This window comes from Sus scrofa, chromosome 7, assembly GCF_054392235.1.
Source record: "Sus scrofa isolate SSC_HxYL_T2T_F1_AM1 chromosome 7, Sscrofa_HxYL_maternal_Yorkshire_Landrace_v2.0, whole genome shotgun sequence".
Classification (NCBI taxonomy): domain Eukaryota; kingdom Metazoa; phylum Chordata; class Mammalia; order Artiodactyla; family Suidae; genus Sus; species Sus scrofa.
The window spans coordinates 16,136,966-16,164,327 of NC_139389.1; the positions used below are offsets into that span (position 1 = coordinate 16,136,966).

General features: G+C 38.2%; 1 protein-coding gene and 1 long non-coding RNA gene across 51 annotated transcripts in view; both read left to right on the top strand.

Annotated features, from left to right (window-relative positions):
- Window positions 1-27,362, top strand: part of CDKAL1 (CDK5 regulatory subunit associated protein 1 like 1) — a 951,913-nt gene that overhangs the window by 195,480 nt on the left and 729,071 nt on the right. For 44 of the 50 annotated variants that reach the window (XR_014809698.1, XR_014809711.1, XR_014809714.1 and 41 more), the window contains one exon: window positions 22,658-22,778. The exons of the other annotated variants lie outside the window; for them this stretch is intronic. Coding sequence is in view for 22 of the 44 variants with exons in the window: in XM_005665623.4 (XP_005665680.2) it covers window positions 22,658-22,778 (121 nt within the window). In the remaining 22 variants the exon portion in view is untranslated. The remainder of the gene's footprint in view (window positions 1-22,657; window positions 22,779-27,362) is intronic. 50 annotated transcript variants of the gene reach the window in all.
- On the top strand, window positions 4,019-11,364 carry LOC146401213 (uncharacterized). The gene is made up of 2 exons (XR_014809733.1): window positions 4,019-8,397; window positions 9,018-11,364. It is a non-coding gene; the product is annotated as an uncharacterized LOC146401213 (long non-coding RNA).

Here is a 27,362-nt window from a genome sequence, read left to right on the forward strand (position 1 = left end):
AGAGACACATGCACCCGCATGTTCATTGCAGCACTATTCACAATAGCCAGGACATGGAAACAACCCAAATGTCCATCGACAGATGATTGGATTCGGAAGAGGTGGTATATATACACAATGGAATACTACTCAGCCATAAAAAGGAATGACATAATGCCATTTGCAGCAACATGGATGGAACTAGAGAATCTCATCCTGAGTGAAATGAGCCAGAAAGACAAAGACAAATACCGTATGATATCACTTATAACTGGAATCTAATATCCAGCACAAACGAACATCTCCTCAGAAAAGAAAATCATGGACTTGGAGAAGAGACTTGTGGTTGCCTGATGGGAGGGGGAGGGAGTGGGAGGGATCGGGAGCTTGGGCTTATCAGACACAACCTAGAATAGATTTACAAGGAGATCCTGCTGAATAGCATTGAGAACTATGTCTAGATACTCATGTTGCAACAGAAGAAAGGGTGGGGGAAAAAATGTAATGTATACATGTAAGGATAACCTGACCCCCTTGCTGTACAGTGGGAAAATAAAAAAAAAAATTAAAAAAAAATTTTAACCATTTTTGTTATAAATGGGAATTTTGTGTTTAAAAAATGATCTATTCCACCAAGTTGAGATTTTTTTTTTTTTTTAACCACATGCTTTTCCTGCTGGCTTGTATTTACTCTCTTCCACATACTTTTATTCATTAATTTTGGATCTTTGATTTATTAGATGACCACAGAATATGAAAACTTGAGAATATACCTATCTATAGACTATAGAATATAGTCTTCATGAAATGCCAAAATAAAACAAAATATTATGGTTAAAAATTGTAGCAGTGGAGTTCCCGTTGTGTTGCAGTGGTTAAAGAATCCGACCATGAGGTTGCGGGTTCGATCCCTGCCCTTGCTCAGTGAGTTATCGATCGGCGTTGCCGTGAGCTGTGGTGTAGGTTGCAGATGCGGCTCGGATCCCGCGTTTCTGTGGCTCTGGCGTAGGCTGGCAGCTGCAGCTCCGATTAGACCCCTAGCCTGGGAACCTCCATATGCCGAGAGAGTGGCCCTAGAAATGACCAAAAAAAAAAAAAAAAAAAGAAAGAAAAATTGCAGCAGTGATAATTTTGATTTTTTTTTTTTTTAAACTATGCCCCAACCCCATCTTGGAGGGTCTAGAAATACTAGCATTTTTTATGCTATCAATCATAGTGTGGCAGGCACCATGGTAAGCACAGAGTAAGTCATTTAATTTTCAGCAGTACCGTGAGGTGAAGTGAGTCTCTCTATTTTCCCCATTTTTCAGATGAGGAAGTTGACATAGGGCCATTCAGGTAGTATGTTAAGTGGCAGAGTTGGAATCTGAATCTAGGCAGTCTGACTCTGACGCTGTGCTCTTAAATTTGACACTCCATTCGCATCCCATTATGACTGCTCCGCTCTCTGCCAGTGGAGAATCTTTGCCTTAATGGTTGTTCAGTTGACCTTCTTAAAGCAGTGCTTTGGGATGCTTGAGGGTACTGTTGCTTGAGTACCAGGCATATACCAGCTCTAAATATTTTTTTAAAAAATTAATGACTGGATTTTGAAATGGAAATGCTATAAAATCGGGTCGTGATGATCATTGTGCAACTATAAATGTAATAAAATTCATTGACTAATTTAAAAAAATAAACTCGGAACTTGAAAAAAAATTTTAGGAGTTCCCGTCGTGGCGCAGTGGTTAACGAATCCGATTAGGAACCATGAGGTTGCGGGTTCGGTCCCTGCCCGTGCTCAGTGGGTTAATGATCCGTCGTTGCTGTGAGCTGTGGTGTAGATTGCAGACGCAGCTCGGATCCCGCGTTGCTGTGGCTCTGGTGTAGGCCAGTGGCTACAGCTCATATTCGACCCCTAGCCTGGGAACCTCCATATGCCGCAGGAGTGGCCCAAAGAAATAGCAAAAAGACAAAAAAAAAAAAAGAAAAAAATTTTAACAATGAAGATCACATAGGATATGATGACTTTCTTGATGCAACACCAAAAGGCACAGTCCATGAAAGAAATAATAGATGAGCTGAACCTCATTAAAATTAAAATCTTTTGCTCCGCAAAAGACGTCAAGAGAATGGAAAGACAAGTCACACGCTTCAAGAAAATATTTGCAAAATATGTATCTGATGAAGAACTATTACCTGAAATATACAAATAACTTAAAACCCAACACTAAGAAAATAAACAACTTGATTAAAAAATGGGCCATGACCTTATCAGAAAACTCACCAAAGAAGATATACAGGTGGAAAATAAGCATATGAAAATATGTTGCACCATATGGCATCAGAGATAATACCAACCAGTGTCTTTCTTCCAAGAGCGAACTCATTAGCACAGATTCAGATGTGCTTGAAAGAGGCTTAATAATAACAAAAGATGCTCCTCTCTCTCAGGAAAGCTTGAGAGTTTTAGGAGATCTGTATCAGGAACCAGGGATGGTGACCAAATATGTACTTCTTATATCACAATGTCACAGAAGGCCTGTCGCCTCCAGTGTAGGTTAATATGGATAGCTTCCCACTGAAGAGATTTGCCTAAGTGGATTCATTGGAGAGATTGAGTTGGATTTAATTGTGATAGTCTACAGCAAGAGATGAGTTGAAGATGAAGTTGATATGGATGTTCATTGGCTGGTTGGTTTGAGGTTGGGAAGGCTGAAGAATTACATTTTAGGGATGCAACAATTTTAGAGATGGAAGAAATAATTTTGGTAGATGCCCTTAGTTTGCTGATAAGGAAGCTGATCCAGGAAGGGGTTAAGTGACTCCTATGATATCTCCGGGCTAATGGAGACCTGGGCCTATTGGTGAAATTCCCCTTCTTCATTTTCTGTTGCCAATACTTCATTTAGACAGCACAAATTAGTGGTCTTTGTAGTGGTTAACTGCTTCTTGGTTGTCTTTTGGTAAGTTAACTTTTCTTAGACTCAGTTTTCTCAGTTTAAAATGGAGAGAATAAGACTTTTTTGAGGTACCTTGGCTATATTAAGGGAAAATCATGTTAATATTTCTTGATTACCTCCTTGATACTACCTCCTAATACTTAGGCTGCTGGAATAATCTATCTGATCTTTGATAGCAGTGACTCTCTTTTCAATCAGACCGTATATATGGCTCTAATTATCTGGGATGATTTTATTCCTGCTTGTGGTTGCCTGTTACCTACCAGAGTAACTTGTGACTTCTACCTCAGTATACCACTTTCACTGTTTCTTCTGTTAATTCCATATATACATCTGGACTGTTTGATGTGTCTTGTGTTGTATTTGCCATTTGCTTCATGTTCATTTGGGATCTTGAAAAGAAGTAGATAAATCCTCTTTGCCCTCCAGATTGATTCTCCATGCTTCTCCACCTTGATATGTGTCCATGCAGGCAGACCTTTGTGGACTTCATCAGCTGGATACTTTCTCCAGTTAGAGGTTGGAGCTGTGACTGGAGCCTGAGACAGAATTTGTTCCCCTGTCTCACTCCCTCTTTCCCTGCTCATCCTAGACTGGTTGAGTTCCTTACCAGAAGGTCATAGCTCATGTCAGGTGGCCCTCTCTATTCATCTGTTTCTCCAGGTTCCTATGACTCCCTTTCCTTTCCTTTTTCAGTCCCAGAGATGAAAACAACACCCCACAGTTGCTAGCCTGAGACTATTGGATTGTCTCTTGTTGGTTTTCCTAACCTTGCCAAATTTTAGTAAATAGTCCCTTTATTAAAATCTCTTCAATTATGCAGTGTGCCATCTGCTTTGCTGGGACCCTGATTGATAAATGCTCCATGGAGAAGAAGGCTCTGCCCAGAAGGCCAGATGGAAAACAGCCTTTCTAGGGGATTTTGCTGTAACTCTCTTGTTTCCATATTTGATTCGTGTTGGGCTCTCTTCATATGTCTTCCTTGAAGGCAGTTTGCACATACAGCCTCTGCCACAGTGTGTTTGCATTCTTCTCATGTTATCTAAGTAATGTTTTAGAAAACGTATTATTATGATACATTGGTGATTAAAATATTTATATTTATTATAGTTACAATAAAACCATACAAAGTATATGGCATTTATATATGTTGGAGCAAAATGGACAATTTAAGTTCATCTGAATAAGTTCTCATTCTTTTGTTTGTGGCCTGAAAATCCCATCCATTTAAAGCATTTCCTTTAGGAGAGACCATATTATAATGATTTTAGGATTTTCTTTTGTATTATCTTGATAGTTCAACAAGATATATAATTAAATCTAAGGGAAGAAGGACAGTGTTTAAAGGATTCACATTTTTTTTCTTTAAAAAATACTCATATATATCTTAGTCTTCATTTACATGGTCATTAAGGATTTTTGTTGTTGTTGTTGTTTGTTTTTTGCTATAAAAGCTTTGAAGGAAATATAAATCTGGAGATTTCTTCTGATATATGTGTATGAAGTCCTCTAAACAAAAAAATCCTTAAAAGAAATTCTTGTCTTTCTAAAAGAGTCTAACAGGTGACTTAAGACAAGTGATTGCAAATAAATTTTGTGTATTGAAAATAGAAAATGTTTTTACTGTTAAGTCATGCTTCTTCCCTAGTCAGTCTCTAATAAAGGAGGCCTCTGTTGTTTTAGTATGTGTGCTGGTATTTCATTTAGTCTAATTCCAGATGCCTCCAGTGTTGGGAATTCAAGGCTTTCCCAATATGGTACAATCTGCAAGTTTAATTGATTTTCCATTTCCAACTTCTCAGTAATTGATGCGATCTTGGATTTGGCTGACCTAAATTCCCAGGGTACTTCACAAACAACTCTTTCTTATTTAACACATTGCTATTAATCTGCACTCTGTCAGAATTTTACTTTGCATTTGATGCTGATTTAAAGTATAAACTCTTTGTAAATTGAGTTTATCTACAAGACGGAACTATTTCAAGTGTGGTTTTTATCTGTGTTAATGACTTAGTAACATCCCTACAAAGTCCAGTGGAGATTTACTTGAGGATGTTTCCAAACTTAACAAGTGAATTGAGCTTAGATATGTAGCTTGGTGCATCTGGGATAATACTGGACTTCATAGAAGCACATCTGCTTTTTCAGTATTTGCTTTTCAGTAAAACAATTTTCTTGATTTTCAGAATGTGCTTTAAAAGGATACTTTTATGCATCCTCTTATAAGGTATCACCTTTTGATGTAGTTACTGTAGTCTGGATGTGGTAGAAGAAGTTGTGCCTTGGTTTTATGTCTTGGGAACACTTCACAGTCTCACTGGTGTAATTAGATAGGTGATAACTTCTGCCTTCTGACAACTTCTGCCTTCTGACAACTAAAAGGGCCAGAAATTTGTTTCTGTTCCTTGGGTCTTTTTCAGTGAGCCCATTTGTTTTAAGTTTCTGTACCGTGTTAATATGTGATTAGAATTTGGTAAACATTGCACTTTGCCACCTTCTAGGATGTGTCATTTTATGTCCTTTCCAGTCATCTTTCCTTTCTCTCCCCTTCGTTGGTTCCCCCTAAATAACTGTAGTCCTCTAGCTTTACTTATTTGTCCTCTGTGCTTCTATATACATTATTTATAGAATGAATTTCTTTCCTTTTTTTTCTTCATTTGTACCTCTTTTAGATATCCTTTTTCAGATCATAATAATTTTAAACATAAGAACAGGCAAATTTCTTTATGGCCCCAAAGAGCAAAGTTGTATCGTAGGACTGCAAGTTGATTTTCCACATCACTTTATTCTATAATGGCTGGTTTGTAATAATGACTGGACAGGACTGTTTATTAGAGAAACCACCATGTCACATCTTGTCTGTATTTCTATAACTTTATGACTTTATTAGCTAAACTATCAGTCTTATTTCCAGCCACAAAAATACTAAGAATCCCATTATTATCTACTACAAAATAACCAATAGATGTTCTTGAAAGAGTCTTCTTTAAACATTTTAAATAATTTTGTGTATCTTTTTTTTAAAAATAAAAGTAGTTAAGTATTTATGTTTCTGCCGTTAAAGCTTTTAAAACTCAAGTAAATGCTTAAATATGTCCCCCAGGTGAATTCTGCTCTGCCAGCTTCAGAATTGTTTTATATATTTTGGTTTGTCTTAAATTTATACTGCTTTTTTGTGTTCATCACTTAAATTTCCTTTTCTGTTCAAAGACGCATTATCTTATGGTTTGCAGCCATCTTTTATTATCAGTGCAGTTTATTGATATGAAGACTTGGGTATTTCATTAAGTTTGATTTCTTCATTCAAGGGTGGGAATGGGTAGGGTGCACAGTGTTGAACGGTTTGTTAGGTTGATGATCGTATTGTCGTTTTCACATAAGGCCGTTATAATGGTTCACTGGATTTAACTATTCAAAACAAGGGAAGGAAATTAAGCTTGAACCTCTCAGCCTTCCCATGACCTAGTCCTTATGTTAGTGGTCCCCCTGATCTGTCTGGTAGAATAACCCCATCCTTCCTTGTTTAAATATTAACAAGGACTTACCTGCTGTACAAATTGGATTTATATGTTAACTCTTTGCAAATCTTAATACTGCCTTTGCAGATTGGATCAAGGTGAGACTACAAGTATTTTTGAATTCTCTAAAAATGAATTATGGTAGAAACTTTTGTGAAAACTGTTAAATAGTTTATAAAGTTTGAATATTAGTCATGTCTATATATTAATAATTTTCATTTCAAGTATTTGGTATTCTCAGATATAAGAATTTCTTAGTCCCAAGGTTCCAATTTCTTTTTTTATAATGATTTTTATTTTTTCCATTATAGCTGATTTACAGTGTTCTGTCAATTTTATACTGCACAGCAAGGTGGCCCAGTGACACATACATGTATACATTCTTTTTTCTCACATTATCATGCTCCATCACAAGTGACCAGACATAGTTCCCAGTGCTACACAGCAGGATCTCATTGCTTATCCATTCCAAAGGCAATAGTTTGCATCTATTAACCCCAAATTCCCAGTCCCTTTCCTCTCCCTCTTGGCAACCACAGTCTGTTCTCTGTGTCCATAATTTTTTTTTTCTGTGGAAAGGTTCATTTGTGCCATATATTAGATTCCAGTTATAAGTGAAATCATATGGTATTTGTCTTTCTGTTTCTGACTAACCTTACTTAGTATGTGAGTCTCTAGTTCCATCCATGTTGCTGCAAATGGCATTATTTTGTTCTTTTTTATGGCTATGTAGTATTCCATTGTGTATATATACCACATCTTCTTAATCCAATCATCTGTCATGGACATTTAGGTTGTTTCCAGCTATTGTGAATAGTGGTGCAATGAACGTGCAGGTGCATGTGTCTTTTTCAAGGAAAGTTTTGTCCAGATATATGCCCAAGAGTGGGATTTCTGGGTCATATGGTAGTTCTATGTATAGTTTTCTAAGGTACCTCCATACTGTTCTCCATAGTGGTTGTGCCAATTTACATTGCCACCAACAGGGCAGGAGGGTTCCCTAAGGTTCTAATTTCTATTTACTAGGATTTATTTAGTAAAAAATGCCAAGTGGATAAACTACTCCTGCTTTGAAGCTCTTGTAGAAAACATGAAAATTAATATAATTTTAAAAAAACTTTAATATTTTTAAGTTCTTCCTTTATTGTAGCTAGTTTTTTAGAGAATTGGCATGTGGTATACTGCTTTTATACTCTGCCTGCATATATGTGCTTTATTACATATCTGGAAAAGTTTGTGTTCATTTAAAGAACCCACTATTTTTATTTAGAAAAAGGTAATGAGAATAATTGGGATTATAAACTTAGAGAAAGTAATCCTAGCAACCTTATTATGTTTTTTGAGTAGAAGGTGAAGTTGTAGGTTGATTCTGATATTTTTCTGTTTCAGATTGACTGGTCTTAACACAATAGGAAACTGTATTGTATTGGCAATTCTTTAGTTCTTGATACCTGGTTTCTGTAAAAATAGAAATATAAAGTGGAAACCAGTTAATGTTAGAGGTATATTATCTAAAACTTCAAGAGCAAAAATACATAAAAATTAAGAATTATGATCATCTTTGAAAAATTTATTCAAAAGCAAATATTTTATTGCTAGTAAAATCATACATTATATCACAGCCAAGTGAAAAAACTGGCAGCATAGAGTAATTTGCTTGCTCAGATGTAACTAGAAAGGAAATTTAAATCTGATTTTCTCTCTTTCTTGAAAATTTTGACTATACAAGAGTTTTCTTAATCAGACAAGTTGTAGGATGTCATTTATTAGGTAATGTCACTGACCTCTCCTTAGAAAAGTTAATATTATTAGCAATTGGTATAGAGAAAGAATGCTCAATTGATTTTAAAAGTTTTGTATTGAATATTTGAACATGTGTGTCTTTTCATTTATTTTTTAATTTTTTTTTTTATTTGATCTTTTTGTCTTTTCTAGGGCTGCACCTGCGGCATATGGAGGTTCCAAGGCTAGGGTCCAATAGGAGCTGTAGCCGCTGGCCTATGCCAGCACCACAGCAATTCGGGATCCCAGCTGTGTCTGTGACCTACCCCACAGCTCAGGGCAATGCCGGATCCTTAATCCACTGAGCGAGACCAGGGATCGAACCCTCAACTTCATGGTTCCTAGTTGGATTTGTTAACCACAGCCATGACAGGAACTCCCATATCTTTTCATTTAAAAGTTCATTCTAGGAGTTCCCACTGTAGTGCAGTGGGGTAAGAATCTGACTATAGTGGCTTGGGTCATCTCAGAGGTGTGGGCTGATCCCCATCCTGCCTCATTGGGTTAAATAGTACATAACCATAGGTTGCAGCTGTGGCTTAGATTCAGCCCCTGGCCCGGGAACTTCCATACGCTGTGGGCATTAAAAAAAAAAAAAAAAAAAAAAAGTACCTTCGAAGTTCCCGTTGTGGCGCAGTGGTTAACGAACCCGACTAGGAACCATGAGGTTTCGGGTTCAATCCCTGGCCTTGCTCAATGGGTTAACAATCTGGCGTTGCCGTGAGCTATGGTGTAGGTTGCAGACGCGGCTCGGATCCTGTGTTGCTGTGGCTCTGGTGTAGGCTGGCAGCTACAGCTCCCATTAGACCCCTAGCCTGGGAACCTCCGTATACCGCGGGAGCGGCCCAAGAAATGGCAAAAAGTCAAAAAAAAACAAAAACAAAAAACAACTACCTTCTATAAGATTCTACAAAGCATATAGCATATGTGCAGCAGTTACTTCTGATACCGAGAGAATAAACTAATTTCATTTACTTACTAGTTCGAGGGGGGAAACTCATTTGCAGAATCTTCCAGTTAGGATATCAACTGGATGGATTTTTAAGTAGAAGTTTATCAGTACTACTGTTTTATAACAAAGCATACATTTTATTGAGTAATAAAGAAACAGTAATTGAAATGTCTTTATAAAAGATGGTTCCTAACAAATTAAACCTTATTGTAACTCTGGAAATTCCAGTGCACCCTTTCTTTAAGCTGCTCTGATGTGTGGTGCTGCAATAGATGAGCACCGTGGATTGAGAATAGGAAGAGCTGAATTGAAATGCCTGGTTCTACTGCTAACAGTGTTGCGGTTAAGAAGCCACACTGACCCATTTCTTGGGTCGTAAATTGAGGTGTGGAAGGTCCCTTCAATTCTGAAATTCTAGGAATGTTGGAGTCTGCAATATAAACCAAGTTTCCGAGCCCTCCATTAGAATGGGATGTTGACATTTTGGACAGTGATCTCTAGCAAAAGTTAGTATGATGTGATCAGTTTTTCTCACATCCTAATCTTCACATACCAGAGTTTACCTTTTTTTTTTTTTTTCCCATCTTTTATCTTTTTAGGGCTGCCCTCTCGGCATATGTAAGTTCCCAGGCTGGGGATTGAATCAGAGCTGTAGCTGCTGGCCTACTCCACGGGATCACAGGACAGCAACACAGGATCTGGGCTGTGTCTGTGAGCTACATACACCATAGCTCATGGCAACACTGGATCCTTAACCCACTGAGTGAGGCCAGGGATCAAACCTGCGTCCTCATGGACACTATCAGATTTGTTTCCACTGAGCCACCCATGGGAATTCCAGATTTTACCTTTTCTTTCCCTCTGCCTTCCTACTTAGAAAATGAAGTTGAAGGCATTTGTGGCAGACCTACCATGCATTTTTCTTTTGTATGTCTCTCTCTCTCTTTCCTGTGAAGAAGGTCTCTAGTAAAGCCCAGTTCCCTGACTCCTTTGCCTTACTCCATTCCATAGTAATCCCATCCTGCGTGGCTATAGGCCCTGCACCTCCCAGTGTTATGCTTCTCTGAAGTAACTTTCATTTCTTCCTTGGGACATGTTTATTTTCAGGACTCAGACAGGCAGTTTTCATCTTGGTGACTGGCATTGCTGGGGGAAAAAAGTAATTTCAGAGGATTTAATGTAAGGTGTGAACATCACCTGCAGCAGTGATTCAAGGTGTTACCTAGGAGAGGGACTCCTGCCAGAGCTGAGAGATGGCAGAGTGGTTTACCAGAACCTGGGGAAGCTGGAGAAGCTGGGGGTTGCCACGTCACCCTCCTCTAGATTCACTGTCATTGTGAGCCACTGGTATGGCAATAAGACCCTGTCATGTCCTGGGGTGGGAAAGCAGTCCTGGCTCTCTGGGCACCTGTGCCTAGACTCACCCAGGGTCATCTGCTGTTCTTCTCTCTTATTCAAGAACTTGAATGGGAATGCAAGGGGGTGATTTGATAGCAATGACCTTGAATCTACTTTCATTTATATACTTAAAAAATCTTTCGCAAATCTGATTATCATTATCAGTGCAATTATTTGTGACCTATTTCCTAGCTCTCCAGAGGTTTAAAAATAAATGGGATCTGACTTTAACTTCCAGTGTTGAAAAGTTTTAAAAAATCTCCTTGCCTTCTTGCTTTCGAGAGAAACGTCATTAGCATTATGGGTCTTGATAGGATTACAATTGCATTAATTATAGTAGCAACTGTAATTAACTTCTGTCTGGCTCTTTGTAGCTTACCCTTTCGTATACATTAATTCATTTGTACTCCACAGGAACCCTGCCATTACTGATTACACAGTTGAGGCAGCATTGTACTATAATTTGAAACCCAGTCCTCTAATCTCTCGTTCTGTACATTCTGTTAAGCTGCTTACCTTGAATGGAGGGAAGTGAGTAAGTGAGACCCCTTGCTCTTCTCTCCATCCCTCTGCCTGTTGACTGAGGTCCCTGCTCACCCATTCCGAGTTCCTTGCAGAGCCTCACGCACACATCTTGTTCCTTCACATTTCTTCTTCCTCTTCGATCTCTTTTTCCGTCTCCCCCTTCTCAGTTTTACTTGCCATTTTATTTTGTGCCAACACAACAGCTTATTATTATTATTATTATTATTTTGGTAAGGCGTTAATAAAGATTTGTTACATTAAAAAAAAATTCTGAAAAGATTTGTCTTATCTTTCTGTAAAGGTGCTTGAGGTAATGCGAGTAAAAGTATTCCTTAACTGTAAGCAACCAATAAAAAGCTAATCTAAGCAATTAAAAAAAAAATAAGAGACTCCGTAGAGGAAATTCTCTTGGGTGTGTTTTTTGAGGGTAATTTTTGAAGGTTTTAAGGTGAAAAACACATTATACTGTTTTTGCTATCAAATGATTAGGTCAGGAGAATCTTTGCACATTTCGTAAGGATGTGGCCTGTGTTCTCAATTCTGATTGTGTTTTTAGGCCATGTAAGTATTGGAGCTGTAACCAGAAGGCTTTCGATGTAGATAACGTTCAGTCTTTAATAGTTCATGACCAATGTTCATTGTAACTTCTTAAAATGAAGTTTTTAAAGTGTGTTTGACCAGTCTTTTGATTAGAACAAAGAATGCATCTCAAGCCTACATAATTTCTACCTCATAAACTATGTTGAGAGGCATTTGATTTTGAAGGTGTGATTTTTCACAGTGGAGCTCCTTTATGCCAAGTCTTAATGGATCTTTTCAGTGAATTCTGGCTTTAGGGATAGTTTTAAGAAGAGGAAAATGAACAGATAGGAATTACAGCAAAGGACTGTGCCTGCTGAGTTAGTGGTATTGTGTCTAAATGGGCTGTGACGTGTCTGCAGTCATATACATAAATTCTGCCCTGTCTGTGCAACCTCCTGCACTATAGCGTCATTTCTCCTCCAAGCTTTTCCTGATGCTTTGGAGGAAAGTGGACCCCTGTCCTTAAAATCCTTGATCAGACCGTTCCTGACACTTCATTCCAGTTATTTGTTTACAAGTTCATTTTCCCAAAGAACTTGGGTCCTTTTAGGGCAAAAGTCAGGACAGAATAGGTTTTTTTTGGAGGGAGAGGGTATTTGGGGAGATTTTATGTTGTATCTAAATACTGATAAAAATAACATTTCATACATCATTTTTTAAGTTGATCTGTAGCATTTTGGAACTTTTGTTTCAGTTCTGCCATGTGCATTAATGTGATATAAAATGTATATCCTTTTGGTTTTTCTGACATTTCTGTACTTATCTCACTGTCTCTGTTTCTGTAGAAGGGCAGTGATGATGCCTGTCACAAGGGGTTGAGGACTAAGAGTGTGAATTTAAAGCCAGTAAATAAGTGCCAGATGCCCCCTTCCTAACTTGCTCCCTTTTAGATTGCTTTTATACTGCCTGCGGCACAGGTGCATTGATCTCTAGTTGGAGATGGACAGATGGGAATTTTTAAGATCTATGGATGGGACAACACTCCAACTTTCTTTGCTTCCCATCTCTCCTCTGTCACACTATAATAACTTGAGGAATAGTAGGAGGAACTTGACATTTTTACTCATGATCAGTTTTTAAAAGTTAAATGTGGCTTCCAGTTTCCTTATTCTTGTATTTTGTTGTTCTCATTTCTAAGGAGCTTGAATACCATCTCCTATAAGGTCTGTTATCTCTGCTTTCATCACCTGGTACAGTAATTTGGAGAATATAGATTTGAGTGTGAGCTGTGATTCAGTTCTTGCATTGCTGCTATGGTACTTTACTGACTGAAACTGCAGCATCAGATAGCTTTATTGCTATAAATATTAGAGCCTTAGAGTTACTTTAATTTAGAATTCAGGAGAGCCTGTTGTAGCAAAATAGCCAAGAACCTGAATTCTTTTAAGGGTCAGTACTAATGGGGAGTTACTGATTGCTTTGACTATTGAATGTTTTGATGTAGATTTAGATTGTGAAAAATAAGTTGGCATCACACACATCTCCCTCTACTGTCACACAGGTGTATCCACTTGCAAAAGATGTAATTAAGATACAAAATTAAATGCTTCTGGTAATTTGCCTCCAGAAGGTATCTGCCTTACTGTAAGAAGATACCTTGCTTATGTGTATTATTTGTTACATCTATTATTTGCTTAGTAATGACCTTAAAATAGTTATTAGTTGTACCAACAATGCCGTACAAATGGAAGAAAAAAAGATACCTCAGAATACTCCAATCCAACATACGTTTTCGTCTTTACATCTTTGCAATTCTGGATCATACATAAACTTCACATTATTATAGTTATTGAGTAGATACTTTTTTTTCCAATGCAACAAGACTTTTGGTAGTAAATAATCCTCAGGCTTTTAGGGGATTTAAATTTTGTATTATGACCTGACCGTAGCTTCTTCTCCAACCCCAAAACTCTGGAAATGCACGCTGGTAACATGAGAACCTTAGTAGACTCTCTTCACTTATACTTTAACACATGCTTTGGGAGTTCCCTTCATGGCTCAATGGTTAACGAATCCGACTTGGAACCATGAGGTTGTGGGTTTGATCCCTGGCCTTGCTCAGTGGGTTAAGGATCCGGCATTGCTGTGAGCTGTGGTGTAGGTTGCAGACAGAGCTTGGATCCCGAGGTGCTGTGGCTCTGGCGTAGGCCGGTGGCTACAGCTCTTGATTAGACCCCTAGCCTGGGAACTTCCATATGCCACGGGAGTGGCCCTAGAAAAGGCAAAAAGACCAAAAAAAAAAAAAAAAAAAAAAAGGCAAAAAACATGCTCTGAATTCTGTCTTTTTGGATAGTTGATTCTTACTCTTTCACTTTAATGTCTTTTTCTAGGTGTGATGGGTGTCATTGTTCTGGGTACCTCTCTCTCTCTCTCTCTCTCTTTTTTTTTTTTTAGGACTACACCTGCAACATATGGAAGTTCCCAGGCTATGGGCCTAGGGGTTGAATCTGAGCTACAGCTTCCGGCCTATGCCAGCCACAGCAACGCAGGATCCGAGCCATGTCTGCGACCTACACCACAGCTCATGGCAATGCCAGATCCCTGATCCACTGAGTGAGGCCAGGGATTGAACCCTCATCCTCATGGATACTAGTTTGATTAGTTTCCTCTGGAACTCCCAGGTACCTTTCTTCATACTTGCTGTTATCTTAGTAGCTAACATTGGCACTTATGTTGTAATGATTTTGGTTTTTGAGTCAGTTCTAGCATTTTGGGTAATGTTTTCCAGCCTAGACTTAATGATGAAGCTGCTTCTTTCACTTAACCCAACTTCTTTGTTTTACTTTGCTTCCTTCTTTTAAAGGGGAAATATTTCAAGGGAGAGTTCCTTAGGTGTGAATATTGGAGAATGCTGGCTTTCTTGGGAGGAGCTTACATATGAGGAATAACATTGAATGGAGTAGAGAGAAGTTGGCTAAATTTTTGTTTGTCTTTCTAATCAAGGAGTTAAAAAGCCTGTGAAGGATCTGTCAAGTTACAACTCCCAAGCATTTTTTAGAAAAACAGTAAATTGAGCATTCCTTTTTAATATTCTTAAACAGTATTCAAATTGATGGGACTATATTTACTTAAACGGGAATTGATGTCTTTAGTACATTTACACTTTTTTTTCCCCTTTTTTCTTAAATTTTCTGCCAGTCTTCTCTTACCATCTGCCCCCAGCATCGTGTTGGATTGTTTTCTTAGGAAGCATTCCAGCAGGCCGACCCAGTTTAGGGTTCAGATAGGTCTTCTGAATGTCTGTTAATAGGACTGATTTTGTGTGAAGTGAGAGCAGTTAGTAAGAGATGAAAAAACCTTGGCATGAGGCCTCTTGTGGTGGTGGAGGTGGGTGGTCACATACTAAGGAAACAGTGGATGGTCTTTAAAATTGGGTGGGATGAATGAAGTATTGAAGGAACGTCTGGCTGTTTATAGAGTCTTTGGAAGAGAAAGAAATTCAAGGGAAAAGAAATAAACAATTGGAGTCTAACTTGCCGGATTACTAGTGCTTCTATAATGTGTAATGATATTCTTTAGCTTTGAGATCCAGAGGGGGGAAAATTGGTTTGTATGTAGAGACATAATTTAATTATAAATTTTATTTATTTTTTGATAGTTCTGTTTCTGTCACTCAGAGAGAGAGAGAGTGTGTGTGTGCGTGCATGCACGCACACATGCTTATATTCCAGAGATTGGTTCTTTTCTGCCTGTGAATGAATGACCATTATAATTGGCTTCCTGACATGTTGACAGACTGGGCTTTCTAGTATGTATGAGTGGGATGTTTTGCATTGCAATTAGCACTGTGGGGCTTGGAAAAGATTTTTTGCTCATGAAGATCCATAAACAACACTGACTATTGATTCAACGAGTATAGCAGTTATTATACAAAGCATACCTTTCTTTTTTCATGTAAGTTTTCTAGTATTATGAATTCACGAGTGTGCATGTAGTAGTCAATGATATAAAACAAGCTAGCTTTTGATTCAATATTTTGTAACATATAATAATTTTAGCTAATAAAATGGTTTACTAACATTCTTTGGTGGATTAGATCAAATGTAAAAACCAGCACAGAATCAGGGTTTTGTAGCTGATTTATAAATAACTGCTGAAAGCCTCAGGCTTAAAATTAAATTTGGTTTTAACAGGACTGAATTTTATCTGACACTTGTAAGTAGCAAGTTATGGGAGATGTTTATTAAAGATGGTTAATAAGCCCAGTGAGACATATTTGACCATTATTTAGAAGATATGAAATGTGAATTTACATTGAAAATGGAAAAGATAAAAGATCTTGGAAATAGAACATTTGTGAATGTCCCATTCTACATATAATGCCGTCTTCTTTTTTCATCCTTGTGTTACGCTGGCGTATCTCTACTTTTAATCGCGTCCGTCGTTATCACGGTCTCCTCTGTGGTCCCATGTTAGTATCAGTTGATCTGGCTACACTGAGTACCATTGTTCCCATCTGTTCCTATTAGCACTTCCTCCTTTAATTTCTTATTACATGTGGTTGAAATGAGGTAAAAACTGATATTTTTTCCGTCTGCTTTTCTTTCAAACTCTGTTGTCCTGATTTCTTTTCTTCCTCCCTTTCTCTTCAATCTAGGCACCAAGAGTAGTAAAATTTGCAGTAGTCAGAAGATAAGTCAGTACTCACTGAGCAGCATTCTTTTTTTCTATCACGGTGCTAGGATCAGTGGCTCACCAGAGGGGACCACACGGAAGCAGTGTATGAGCGTCCTTGCTTCTTGGACCCTTAATAATTATAGCATGTTCATTTTCAATATAAATTTGCTCCCAAAGGTACCTTTTTTACCTTTCACATCTTTATTCCTTCAGTATATTTCCCTGTTCCTAAGTCTTTCTTTTCCCTTTCATCCCAAAGATATACCTTAAAACATCTCTTTCAGTTTTATTTGTTAGCCTCTCAAATTTCAGTTTGTTTTAGGTGGTAATATCAATAACTGCACACATAGTGGGTAGTATATGTTTTTATTCTGTGGTCTCTAGATTTAAGGAGTTAATTTGAAACAGCAATTCTGATTGCACAAGAACTTATAAAACAGATGGTATACAACAAGTAAAAGTTTTATTCTCCGAGGGGTTTTTCTTTTCTTTTTTTTTTTTTTTTTATTAAATAATCATCATGTGGTTGAAATTCCTTCCTTTCAGCTTTGGTCGGATATAATGAAGGGTTTTTATGTTATTTCCTACTTTGTTTTTAATGCAGTATATTTTTCAATTAAAAAAAATACAGGCTATTGTTAGGTCTGCCACTCTTTAATGAATCATTGGATTGGAAAATAACTCATTATATCATCAGGCAGAGATATGTTCCTTTATTTGCATGTAGATAGTGAAGATGAATAATTTATCAAATGTTATTAGTACAGACTCATATTACTGAAGTCTCAGCAGGATATAATGAAATTTGTCTCATGCTAGTATGAAAATAGCATGCCTTTGCATAGTCATTATTGAACTTTTGGCATCTCTCAGAGAACTATTATGTTATCACGCCAATCTTGCTCACCTCTTCATTAACTGGACTTGTGATTGAAGAGTTCAACTTATCTTGAAAATCTGTGAAATCTGGTATGTCAAATGCTTGCCTGCTCGAGTCTAGCTATGTTTCTCCATCCAAGTAAGAATTTTCAGACTGAATGGAGTACTTAATGTTTATTAAAGCGATTAGTGCAAAAAGGCCATGACTGATGGTTTTATTACTTTTGATCCTGAAAAGCTGTCTGTACAGGAGATATTTAAGCAATATATCTTTTTGAAATAAGGGGTGATGAAACATCTATGTAATTGCTTAGAATCTTCTCTCTGCCCTAATTATATGTTTGAAGTTAATTAATTAATTTTTGTTTTTTGTCTTTTTAGGGCCGAACCCGTGGCATGTGGAAGTTCCCAGGCTAGTGGTGGAATCAGAGCTACAACTGCTGGCCTACGCTACAGTCACCACAATGGGGGATCTGAGCCCCATCAGCGACCCACACCACAGCTCACAGCAATGCCAGATCCTTAACCCACTGAGCAGTACTAGTTGGGTTCGTTACCACCGAGCCACGATGGGAACTCCCTTGAAGTTATTTTAAATAATTGCTTTTAAAAGTTGGTTTTGATTTGCTTGTGGCTTAAAGGTGTGAAAAGAGCAATAGATCTCTCCACAAGCAACAGTAAAACTGGACAAATGGTCAAAAATAAGCCATTCTAGCACTCTGGAGTTTGACTACAAGCAGTCAGCAAACTGAGAAGTGTTTGTTTGTGAAAACAGCTGAGTTTTGGGTAAGAGAGCAGTGTGAGTCTGTGGTGTTTGTGCCTGGGGCTATTCCCATTTTCCTTCCTCAGCTCTGTGGGCAAGATTGTTCAACCAGGGCGGAGCAGGCTGTGAAAACCAGCAGCTTCACTGCTGCTCCTAAGAAGGCTCAGCTAATTTGCAGAACTGTGAATTGAAGTAGAGATTTTTATGGCAAGCGACTGGGGGTGGTGGGTTGAGGGGTTAAGAGGTGGGGGTGGGGGTCTCTGGCTCCACCCGCCTGAAGTTGTAATCCTTTTTAGCTCAAATGGTAGTCAGACTGACAGCAGATTTAACCGCACCTTCTGGGAAGTGAGGCAGAGGATACTCATGATAAGTCTTCACTAGCAGTTGTGCACACACACACAGTAGGGACCAGAGTGGGCCCAAGCCACCTGAACTTTATCTGTCTGCCAGAGCTTGCATGCACATTCTGAGAAGGTGAGAGAGGACCTGGGAAAGCTCACAAGAAAGTAAAAGGTAGGGCAGACTTGAAAATTTCCCCGAGTTTGACTGCTCTCAGCTCATACACAGATCAATCAGCACATAGTAGGAATCATACTTGTTTAAGGTGTTTGGGCAAATGTGTGACCCATCCTTGACTTAACAAAAAGTTATGCAGATTAACTGCTGAGACATTATGCTTGAGGAGAAAAAAAAAAAAAGGGGGAGATCAATGACCACTCATTGAGGAGACTCTGACTTCATAAATGTAGTTCAGGTAAGTTACTAAACAAAGACAGCAATAATCTCTGGGGAATGTGTGTGAATTGAGAGTTGCTACAATATATTACCTAAAACTTCCAGTATTCAACACAATATTTTGATATATGCAAAGAAAACAAATATAAACATATTCGAGGGGAGGAAAGTGGTCGGTATAGATTGTCTTTGAGTGGCAGAATGTTGGATTTAGCAAAGACCAGAGAACTCAGTGAAACCATGTTAAAAGTATTTAAGGAAAGGATGATGACGGTGACTTAAATACATAATTAGAGAGAGATAAAAATTATAAAAGGGAACCAGTAGGAAATCTGGAGTTGAAAAATACAGTAACCGGTACAAAACCTTATGCATTAGAGTGGCTCAAGTGCAGTTTTGAGATGGCTAAAGAAAAAAACTCAGTGAATCGGGATAGACCAAGATCAATGACCCAATTTGGCTACGAGAACAGAAGAATGGAAAGGACCTCAAAGACCAGGGGACAACATCTGGCACACCAACAAATGTGTCATGGGAGTTACAAAAGAAAAGGATACAGAAAAGAATAACAACAGCAACAAAAACAGTTTTAAACGGTGCTGGATGAAAACTTTCCAATTTGATGAAAACCACTGCTTTTGGGTTCAAAAATTCTAAATGAATCTTGTAGGAAAATCCCAGAGACCCACCCCTATAACATATCTCAGTCAGATTGTTGAGAGAGAAAATATTGACAGCTTTAGGAGAGAAATGAGACATTATGTACAGAAGAATAACACAAGATTAATAGTTAATTTCTCATCAGAAGCAATAGAGGTCAAGACAGTGGAATGATATAGTCATTGCTCAGAAAACAAAACCGCCAACTAAGAATTCTATATCCAGCAAAAGTTCCTTTACAAATGATGCAAAATAAAGCCATTTCCAAATAAAGAATTTTGTTGCCAGCAGACTTACTTTATAAGAAATCCTAAAGATAATTTTTCAGGCAGAAAGGAAGCAGTACCAAATGAAAATTCCCAGGAGGAAACAAAGAGTACGGGAAGTGGTAATTATGTGGGTAAATATATGGTACTCTATATTTTTTCATATTTTTTCCCTCTTTTGAAAAAAATACAGTTGTGGATTTCCCGTTGTGGCACAGAAGAAATGAATCTGACCAGTATCCATGAGGATGAAGGCTCTATCCTTGGCCTCCCCCAGTGGCCAGGGATCCAGCATTGCCGTGAGCTGTGGTGTAGGTCACAGAGGTGGTTTGTTTCTCACATTGCTGTGGCTGTGGCATAGGCTGGCAGCCATAGCGCTGATTCAACCCCCTGGCCTGGGAACTTACATATGCCTCATGGCCCTAAAAAAAGAAAAATGTATATATACATACACAGTTGTATAAAACATCAGTTGTAGCACTGTATTTTAGGTTTTATACAACTGTATATGATAATATGTATGAGGACAGTGGCATAAAGGAGGAAAGAGAAATGACACTAGGACAATTGAATATCTATATGGAAAAATAAACTGAGACCTTTATTATACACAGAAAGTAATAAAGTGTGCCCAGACCTAACTATACGAGTGAAAATGATAAAACTTCTAGTAGAAAATGTAGGAGAAATCTTTGTGCTCTTGGGCTAGGCAACAAGTTCTTAGATATGCTATCCAAAGCATGGACTATAAAATAAAATATCAATAAATTAAACTTCATTAAATTAAAAAACATTTAGTTTTCAAGAGACCATTATGAAAGTGAAACTATAAGCCACCGAGAGAAAATATTTACAGATCTTATATCTCATAAAGGTTATATAACTAGAATATATAAAGAATTCTTATAATTCAATAATAAGACAAGTACTACAACTAAATTATTGGCGAAATACTGGAGTGGACTTTTATTTATTTATTTATTTTTGCTTTTTAGGGGCGCACCTGCTGCATATGGAGGTCCCAGGCTAGGGGTCCAATTGGAGCCACACCTGGCAGCCTATAACACAGCATCAGCAACTCGGGATCCAAGCCATGCCCATGAACTACTCCACAGCCCATGACAAAGTCGGATCCCTGACCAAATGAATGAGGCCAGGGATTGAACCCACGTCCTCTTGGACACTAATTGGATTCGTTTCTACTGTGCCATAATGGGAATTCCCTGGAGTAGCCTTTTATATTTAGTGAGGGTTCTCCAGAGAAAACAGAACCAACATGATATGTGTGTGTCTGTGTGTGTGTGTGTGTCTGTGTGTAAAGAGATGTATTATAAAGTATTGGCTCCCACCAGCATGGAGGCTGAGAATCCCCAGTGTCTGCATTTGGCAGGCTAAGGCTCAGGAGAGCTTATGCGTGGTTCCAGTCTAAGTCCCAAGGCCTGAGAATCAGGAGGGTTGATGGCGTAAGTTCCAGTCTGCAACTGGGCAGGTGTGAGACCCCAAAAGTGCTGATACTTCCGTCTCAAGGCTGGGGAAGACCAATTACCCAGCTTAACCATCAGACAGGAGGAGTTCCCTCTTACTTAGCCTTTTTGTTCTATTCAGGTCTTCAATTAATTGGATAATGTCCACCATTGTTAGGGAGAGCAGTCTGCTTTACTCAGTCTACCGATCAGAACGTCCAAATGTCTGTCTCATCCAGAAACACCCTTCTACACTCAAAGTAATTTTTCACTGAATGTCTGGGCACCCTGTGGCTAGTCAAGTTGACATGTACAATAAACCATCACAGCATTTTCCCAAACAGGAAGACAGGTGGCTAATCACATGAAAAGGTGCTCAGTATCATTAGTCGGTACGGAATGCATTGTCATTCAAAGCACAATGATACACCACTACATGCCCATGAGAATAGCTGTTGTCAGAACTTACAGTATACAGTCTTGGTGACAATACGGTGAAACTCAAACCCTCATACATTGCTGGTGGGATATAAAATGGTAGCCCTTCTTTGGAAAACAGTTGTTTCTTATAAAGTTAAATGTAAATTTATGATATGAGCCAGCAGTTCTTTTCCTAGGAATCTACCCAAAAGAAATGAACACCTATGTCAACATGAAGCCCTCTATTTGAATATTCATAGAAGCATTATTATATGGTATTAATTGGAAACAATCCAGACATTCATCAGCCTGGTTGACAGTTTAACAAAATGTAATGTAGTTGGTATGTGAGCATGAATAGACTATAAATAAGCTCGAGGGAATTTGGGGGGTGATGGAAATGTTCTAAAAATAGGTTGTGATGATTGTGCAGCTGTGTAAGTTTATTTAAAATCATTGAATTGTATACTTATAATGGGTGAGTTTTATAGGATGTACCTCAATAAAGTTATACAAAACAATATGTATATATAGAGAGAGGAAATTTTCGACAATTATGGAAAATAATAATGAGGGAAATCAGAAGGGAATGGGAAGTCTTTGTACTATTTCAACTTTTCTACAACTCTGCAGTTAATTCATGATTTTAATGGGCTTTAGAAGTGTTCTGATTTTCTTTTGTAATGCTTTTCCAAAAATAAGTTTAGAAACTTTTGTTCTTAAAATCCAACCCTGAAGTATCATTTTATCTCAGCCTTATTATTCTTTTCTTCTTTGATTTACAGTTTGCTTTGAGCAGATAATCTGCTTGTGCAGTTGGCTTGCAGGCCCAGTGCCCAAGTGAACTGTTCCTGCTTCGTGTACACATCTGGTCTATGCTAGGGAGCATGTGTACCTTGTGGGACGACACATCTGAGGATGTTTCTGTTTCTCTCATCTGTGCAGTATGGATGTGCAGATATTACAAGCAAAGCACTTTTGACAGCAGGAGTCGAGCACAGCTGCTTTTCCTTTTGGTAGTATTTCTTAAGTTCGGTGGTCACGTCTTCTCCAGGTTGTTTTTGTTTTCATAAAAGAAAAAGTTAAATGCAATTATTAACACATTCGTTGAAAGCAGAAAATTAAAGTGAAGTGATGTGACTCATGATAACATGTATTTATGTGCTTTATTTGAAGGTCACTCTGTGAGACTTCTGGGGCAAAAAAAGGATAATGGAAAACGGTTGGGGGGCGCACGATTGGATTTGCCAAAGATTAGGAAGAATCCACTGATAGAAATCATTTCTATCAATACTGGGTAAGCCTCTCTCTAACTTTTAAAACATTCAGGAATACTCGACGAATTCCTTTTTGTCCCTAACCATTTGCTCTAGAAAAGTAGTTGGACATTTCCAGGGGAAAGGAAAATCAGAAAGCTTGAAAGCACATGAATATTCTTGCCTCTAAGATGTTCACTCTCTGCATTTATTTTTGCAGCAAGAGTTTTTATTTTTGATTAACATCATTCTCACTTCTCCTTTTTGGTAATAAACATGGATTTTATTTTTCAGTTATCCCCTTGGTTAAAATCTTTATAGGAAGAGTTATTTCTTTCGGTGAAATGGTTAATACACCCATCATTTTTGACTATTTTTGCAATAAGGTTATTGTATGTGATAAGATACAAGATCCTAACCATGTTTTGATTATTAACTATCTGAAATGCACGTTTTAAGGTGTTACTCTTATGAGTGTTAAACTGATAATAAGCATCATGACTGAATTTCAGATACTCTTTAATTACCATGTGGTCTGAAGTTCTGCCTGACTAACTCTTAGTAAAATCAGTCATACTTAGTTTTGTTTGCATTTATTGAATTTGGTTCCTTTGGGTTCATCTTAAAAAGTTGTTTGTATCCCACTTTAATCTATGTTATCATGGTCTGAAAGTTTGATGAGGCCAAGACCTTCTATTCCTTAAATCTCAGGGAGCCTCTCCACTCACGCAGCTGCCCCACATTTCCCACAGATTTAACTCTTCCTGCTCCTTTTAAATTTTATCTGGCTTCTCTCTTCTCCTTCTGTCCTTTGCTGTCTTTGTGCTCTTTCCCCCTAAGAACAGGTGAACTTATCTGTCCTGCCCCAGCATCTCTGCCTCTTTCCAAGCCTGTGTCTTCGTTTCCTCCTGCACTGTTGCAGCTGTGCTGTCACTGGTTGTCTGTTCTCTTGTCTTACCACCTTCTGGTTAATCTTCCACACTCTCGCCAGAGACCAGGGAACGTGGAAGAAGACATTTGGTTTTTCCCTAAAAGCCCTTGGGGACTTTCAGCTGACTTTTGTGAACTTGTCCAGGACCCACGTCTAGCCTTCAGTGTCAAAGATTGAGAAACCTGGCCTCATCAAGCTCACAGACTAGTGATTAAGTCAGAATTTAACAGTCAGAAGCATAGCTGTCACATTGGCAAATCTAATAGATTGTCTCGGGCCTGAGCCAAGTTCTGAATGTAAGGCTGTTTGTGTTTTTCTCTGCCTTAGTTACTTTTCTCCTTGTTTTGCGTTCTGTTGTTGTTGTTGCCTCTCAAATTCCTGTGCACAGTAGCAGAAGCCCTGCATTTCCTCCTCCATATTTGCCTGGTTTCCTTTCTAATACTTGTTACTATTGAAATGGCATTTGTTTTTCCATATTGAATTGTCTGTCTCCCCTCACTGGCATGTCATAAGCTCCATGATGGGAGGAGGTTCCTTCTCTTGTTTACCATTGTGTCTTTAGTATACAGAAGTATGTACACAGTAGGGATTTGATAAATGTTAACTTACTGAGTTATGGAATTTGAAAGTCGAATGGAATCGTGCTGAAGTCTCATCACAGTACAAATTGCCTTGCCAGTTGGACAATAATACTTGGAGTTTGGCTACTTTCTCCTGAACAAGGTCTTTAGTCAAAATGTTTATGAGAATCTCATTAAAAAAAAAAATGCAGGACTGATCAACTCCTTTTTTGGCTGGACACATTCCTTTAAGCATGTTAATATTTTAGGGTCTGTCACACCCTATTATGTTAGAATCCACTATGTTAGATCAAGGTGACCTTGCAGCTGCTTTTGACCCATCAAGTGTCGATTTTAACTGTTTATTTTCAAAGACACCTTTTTTTCTGTAGTCTTTGCACCTCACATTCCAGTATTGAGTCAGGCTGAACCCCTTGAAATTCTCAGGCTCAAAATCCTTCACTGTCTTGACTCCAGGCCCCTCCACACGCCCTACAGATCCCCTGGTGCCTCATCATTTTTCTATTCACTTCTGGGTCATCCTGCTGAATGCAGTTGTGTGCCCCTTTCTTTGCATGGTTGCTTGCTCCTCCTCTCATGCTAATACATACAACCCTCCTTCTACTGGGTGTCTCCTGTGTCCCTTGATTATGGTACTTCTCAAAATGTGTAATTTATATTTTACACTAAACATTAAGCTTCGTGGGTTCAGAAAGTATTTCAATTATCAGTATATTATTGTCTCTCACTTTAGTGTCTGGTATAAAGTGAGTACTCAGTAATTGTTGAATTAATGTTGTATTTTAAAGCCCTTGCTGGAGTTCCTGTTGTGGTTCAGTGGGTTAAGGATCAGACATTGTCTCCATGAGGATGTGGGTTTGATCCCTGGCCTTGTTAGCCGTAAGCTGCTGTGTAGGATGCAGATGAGCCTTGGATCTGGTGTGGCCATGGCTGTGGTGTAGGTCTCAGCTGCAGCTCTTATTTGACCCCTAGCCTGGGAACTCCATATGCTGCAGGTGCAGCTGTAAAAAGAAAAAAATAAATAAAGCTATGAGTAATTTATTTTACCATATAGTCTTCAAAATTTCCCTTAGGTAGCCATTTTAAATAGCATTAAGTTAGAAATTTCCATATGTTATAATTCAAAACTTTCTTCTCTTGGCTTTAGTTTTTCTTACAATGAGGCTATAGACTTTTTTTCAAGCTCACTGGACATTTCCTTTCACTCTCTCATCCTCTCAAATCTCTCATATTACGGTGTAGAATTGCCCCTTAGTGAGTACAGTAGCAAATATTCTTTTGCTACTAAGAGAATTCAATCCGTACTGTCACTCTGCTGAGATAAGAGTTTCTACAGTTCGCTGACTACTGATCATTTCCCTGAATCAGTTGGAGTCTTATCACTTGTTTTCAGATGAAAGTATCTCCATGACTGTTTGTCGACGACATCACTCCGAACATCTTTACCTTGAATTTTATTTATTTTTTAACCTCTGGTGGAGCTCATTGCTTTTTTAATATTTACATTTAAATGTTTTAAAAGACTTCTACAGATAATTACTTCTTTCAAGAGAAAATTATCATCTCCAATAAAATCGTATACTTTGCAAAGCTTTGTGGCTTTCATATTTAATATGGGTAAGTTTCGTATAAATTTTCCATTTATCTTTTAGGAAAAGGATCCCATCTGTAACAAGTTTTATTACGTGTATTGGTACATTGTCAGTGTTACTGTAAAACTCTACAAAGTTGTTATGCTTTGTTACATTTCTAACTTAAATGTAAAAGGAGTACATTCATTGCTTTAGCCAAGGAAGAAGTTGGAAATTTCAGGTCATGTGAAATTTCCAACTTTTGTGGATGAGCTGCAAGGACTACTTATTTGATCACAGTGTGTATAATAAGAGTATCTTTCGTGTTTAAATGACAATTATTTTTTCTCTTTCTATTCTCTCTTAATTTTATGTTCTAATTTATATACTCAATACAGCAAACCTATGGTCTAACTTAGGTTCCTTGTTCCACTTGGTTCCTTATTCGAAATTACAGCATTCTTGGTTTTTGAGATGAGCCTTTGAGGTTAGCCGCCACTTGTCCAATGTAGCTCTTGACCGTCCCTTATGGGTAGGGACTCACTGTAGACACGAGTAGTCACATGTTTATCTAGTAGGATGATAAGAGCTATGTGACTATGACTCTGAAGTACAGGCAAGAATGAAGTTAGTCATTGCTGATGTATGTTGAACGTTTAATGTGTGTGAAGTGTATTTTTTCCCCCGTATTGAATCCTCACAATAGCCTTATGAAATGTTTTAATAGATGAAGAAACTAAGTTGTAGAGAGGTTATGTGACTTCACATCATGTACCTAGTGGATGACTGAGACTTACCTATCGCTCCTGTCAGATCTTTCTGTTGGTTCACAGGAGCAAGAGGTCATGTCTGGTGTGTTTGACAGGGAGGGATCTTGTGGGAACAGAATAGTCTTTACACTATAGTGACATTTGGAATGCAATTTCAGCATCTATAGGCCACCCAGCTTCTTTGCTCATGGTTCCTATAGCAACCCAACCAGGAAGGAATGAGAGCCTGGGTGGTAGTTCTGGGAATGAAAAGCAAGGGTAGCAGAACCGTGTGATGTTTAAGAAGATTGGCTTCGGCATTCTCCAGTGGATTTATTTGTAACCATGGATTCGGAAGTTCCAAAGAATGGTTGGATGTAGAAATGCAAGGCCAAAAAGAAGCCTTTTTTTGGAGGGGTGAGAGTTGAGGTCACAGAGGATGAATGGTCAGTGCCTGTCTATAGGAAATAAGAGTAGACAGAGGAATTATCTATGAAATAGAATTAGGCAGAGGCAAAGGTTTTATGAATATGCAGTGTCATAAGCATCCATGACTTCAGATTCCTTATGGAGAAATAACGCCAGGGTAGGTGAACCATTTCGAGAGAGTGGGAAAATTACAAACCACCTTAGAAATTAGTAGGTTTTGCTGCAGGAGGATTACTCTTGGGAGAAGTTCAACTATAAAGTAAGAGAGGTGGTCCTTAGGGAATAGAAAGAGCTTTCTATCTGAGCTTGTTTTAGAGGCAGGGGGCAAGGAGTAGAAATACATTGACAGGAGAAGCCAACTAAA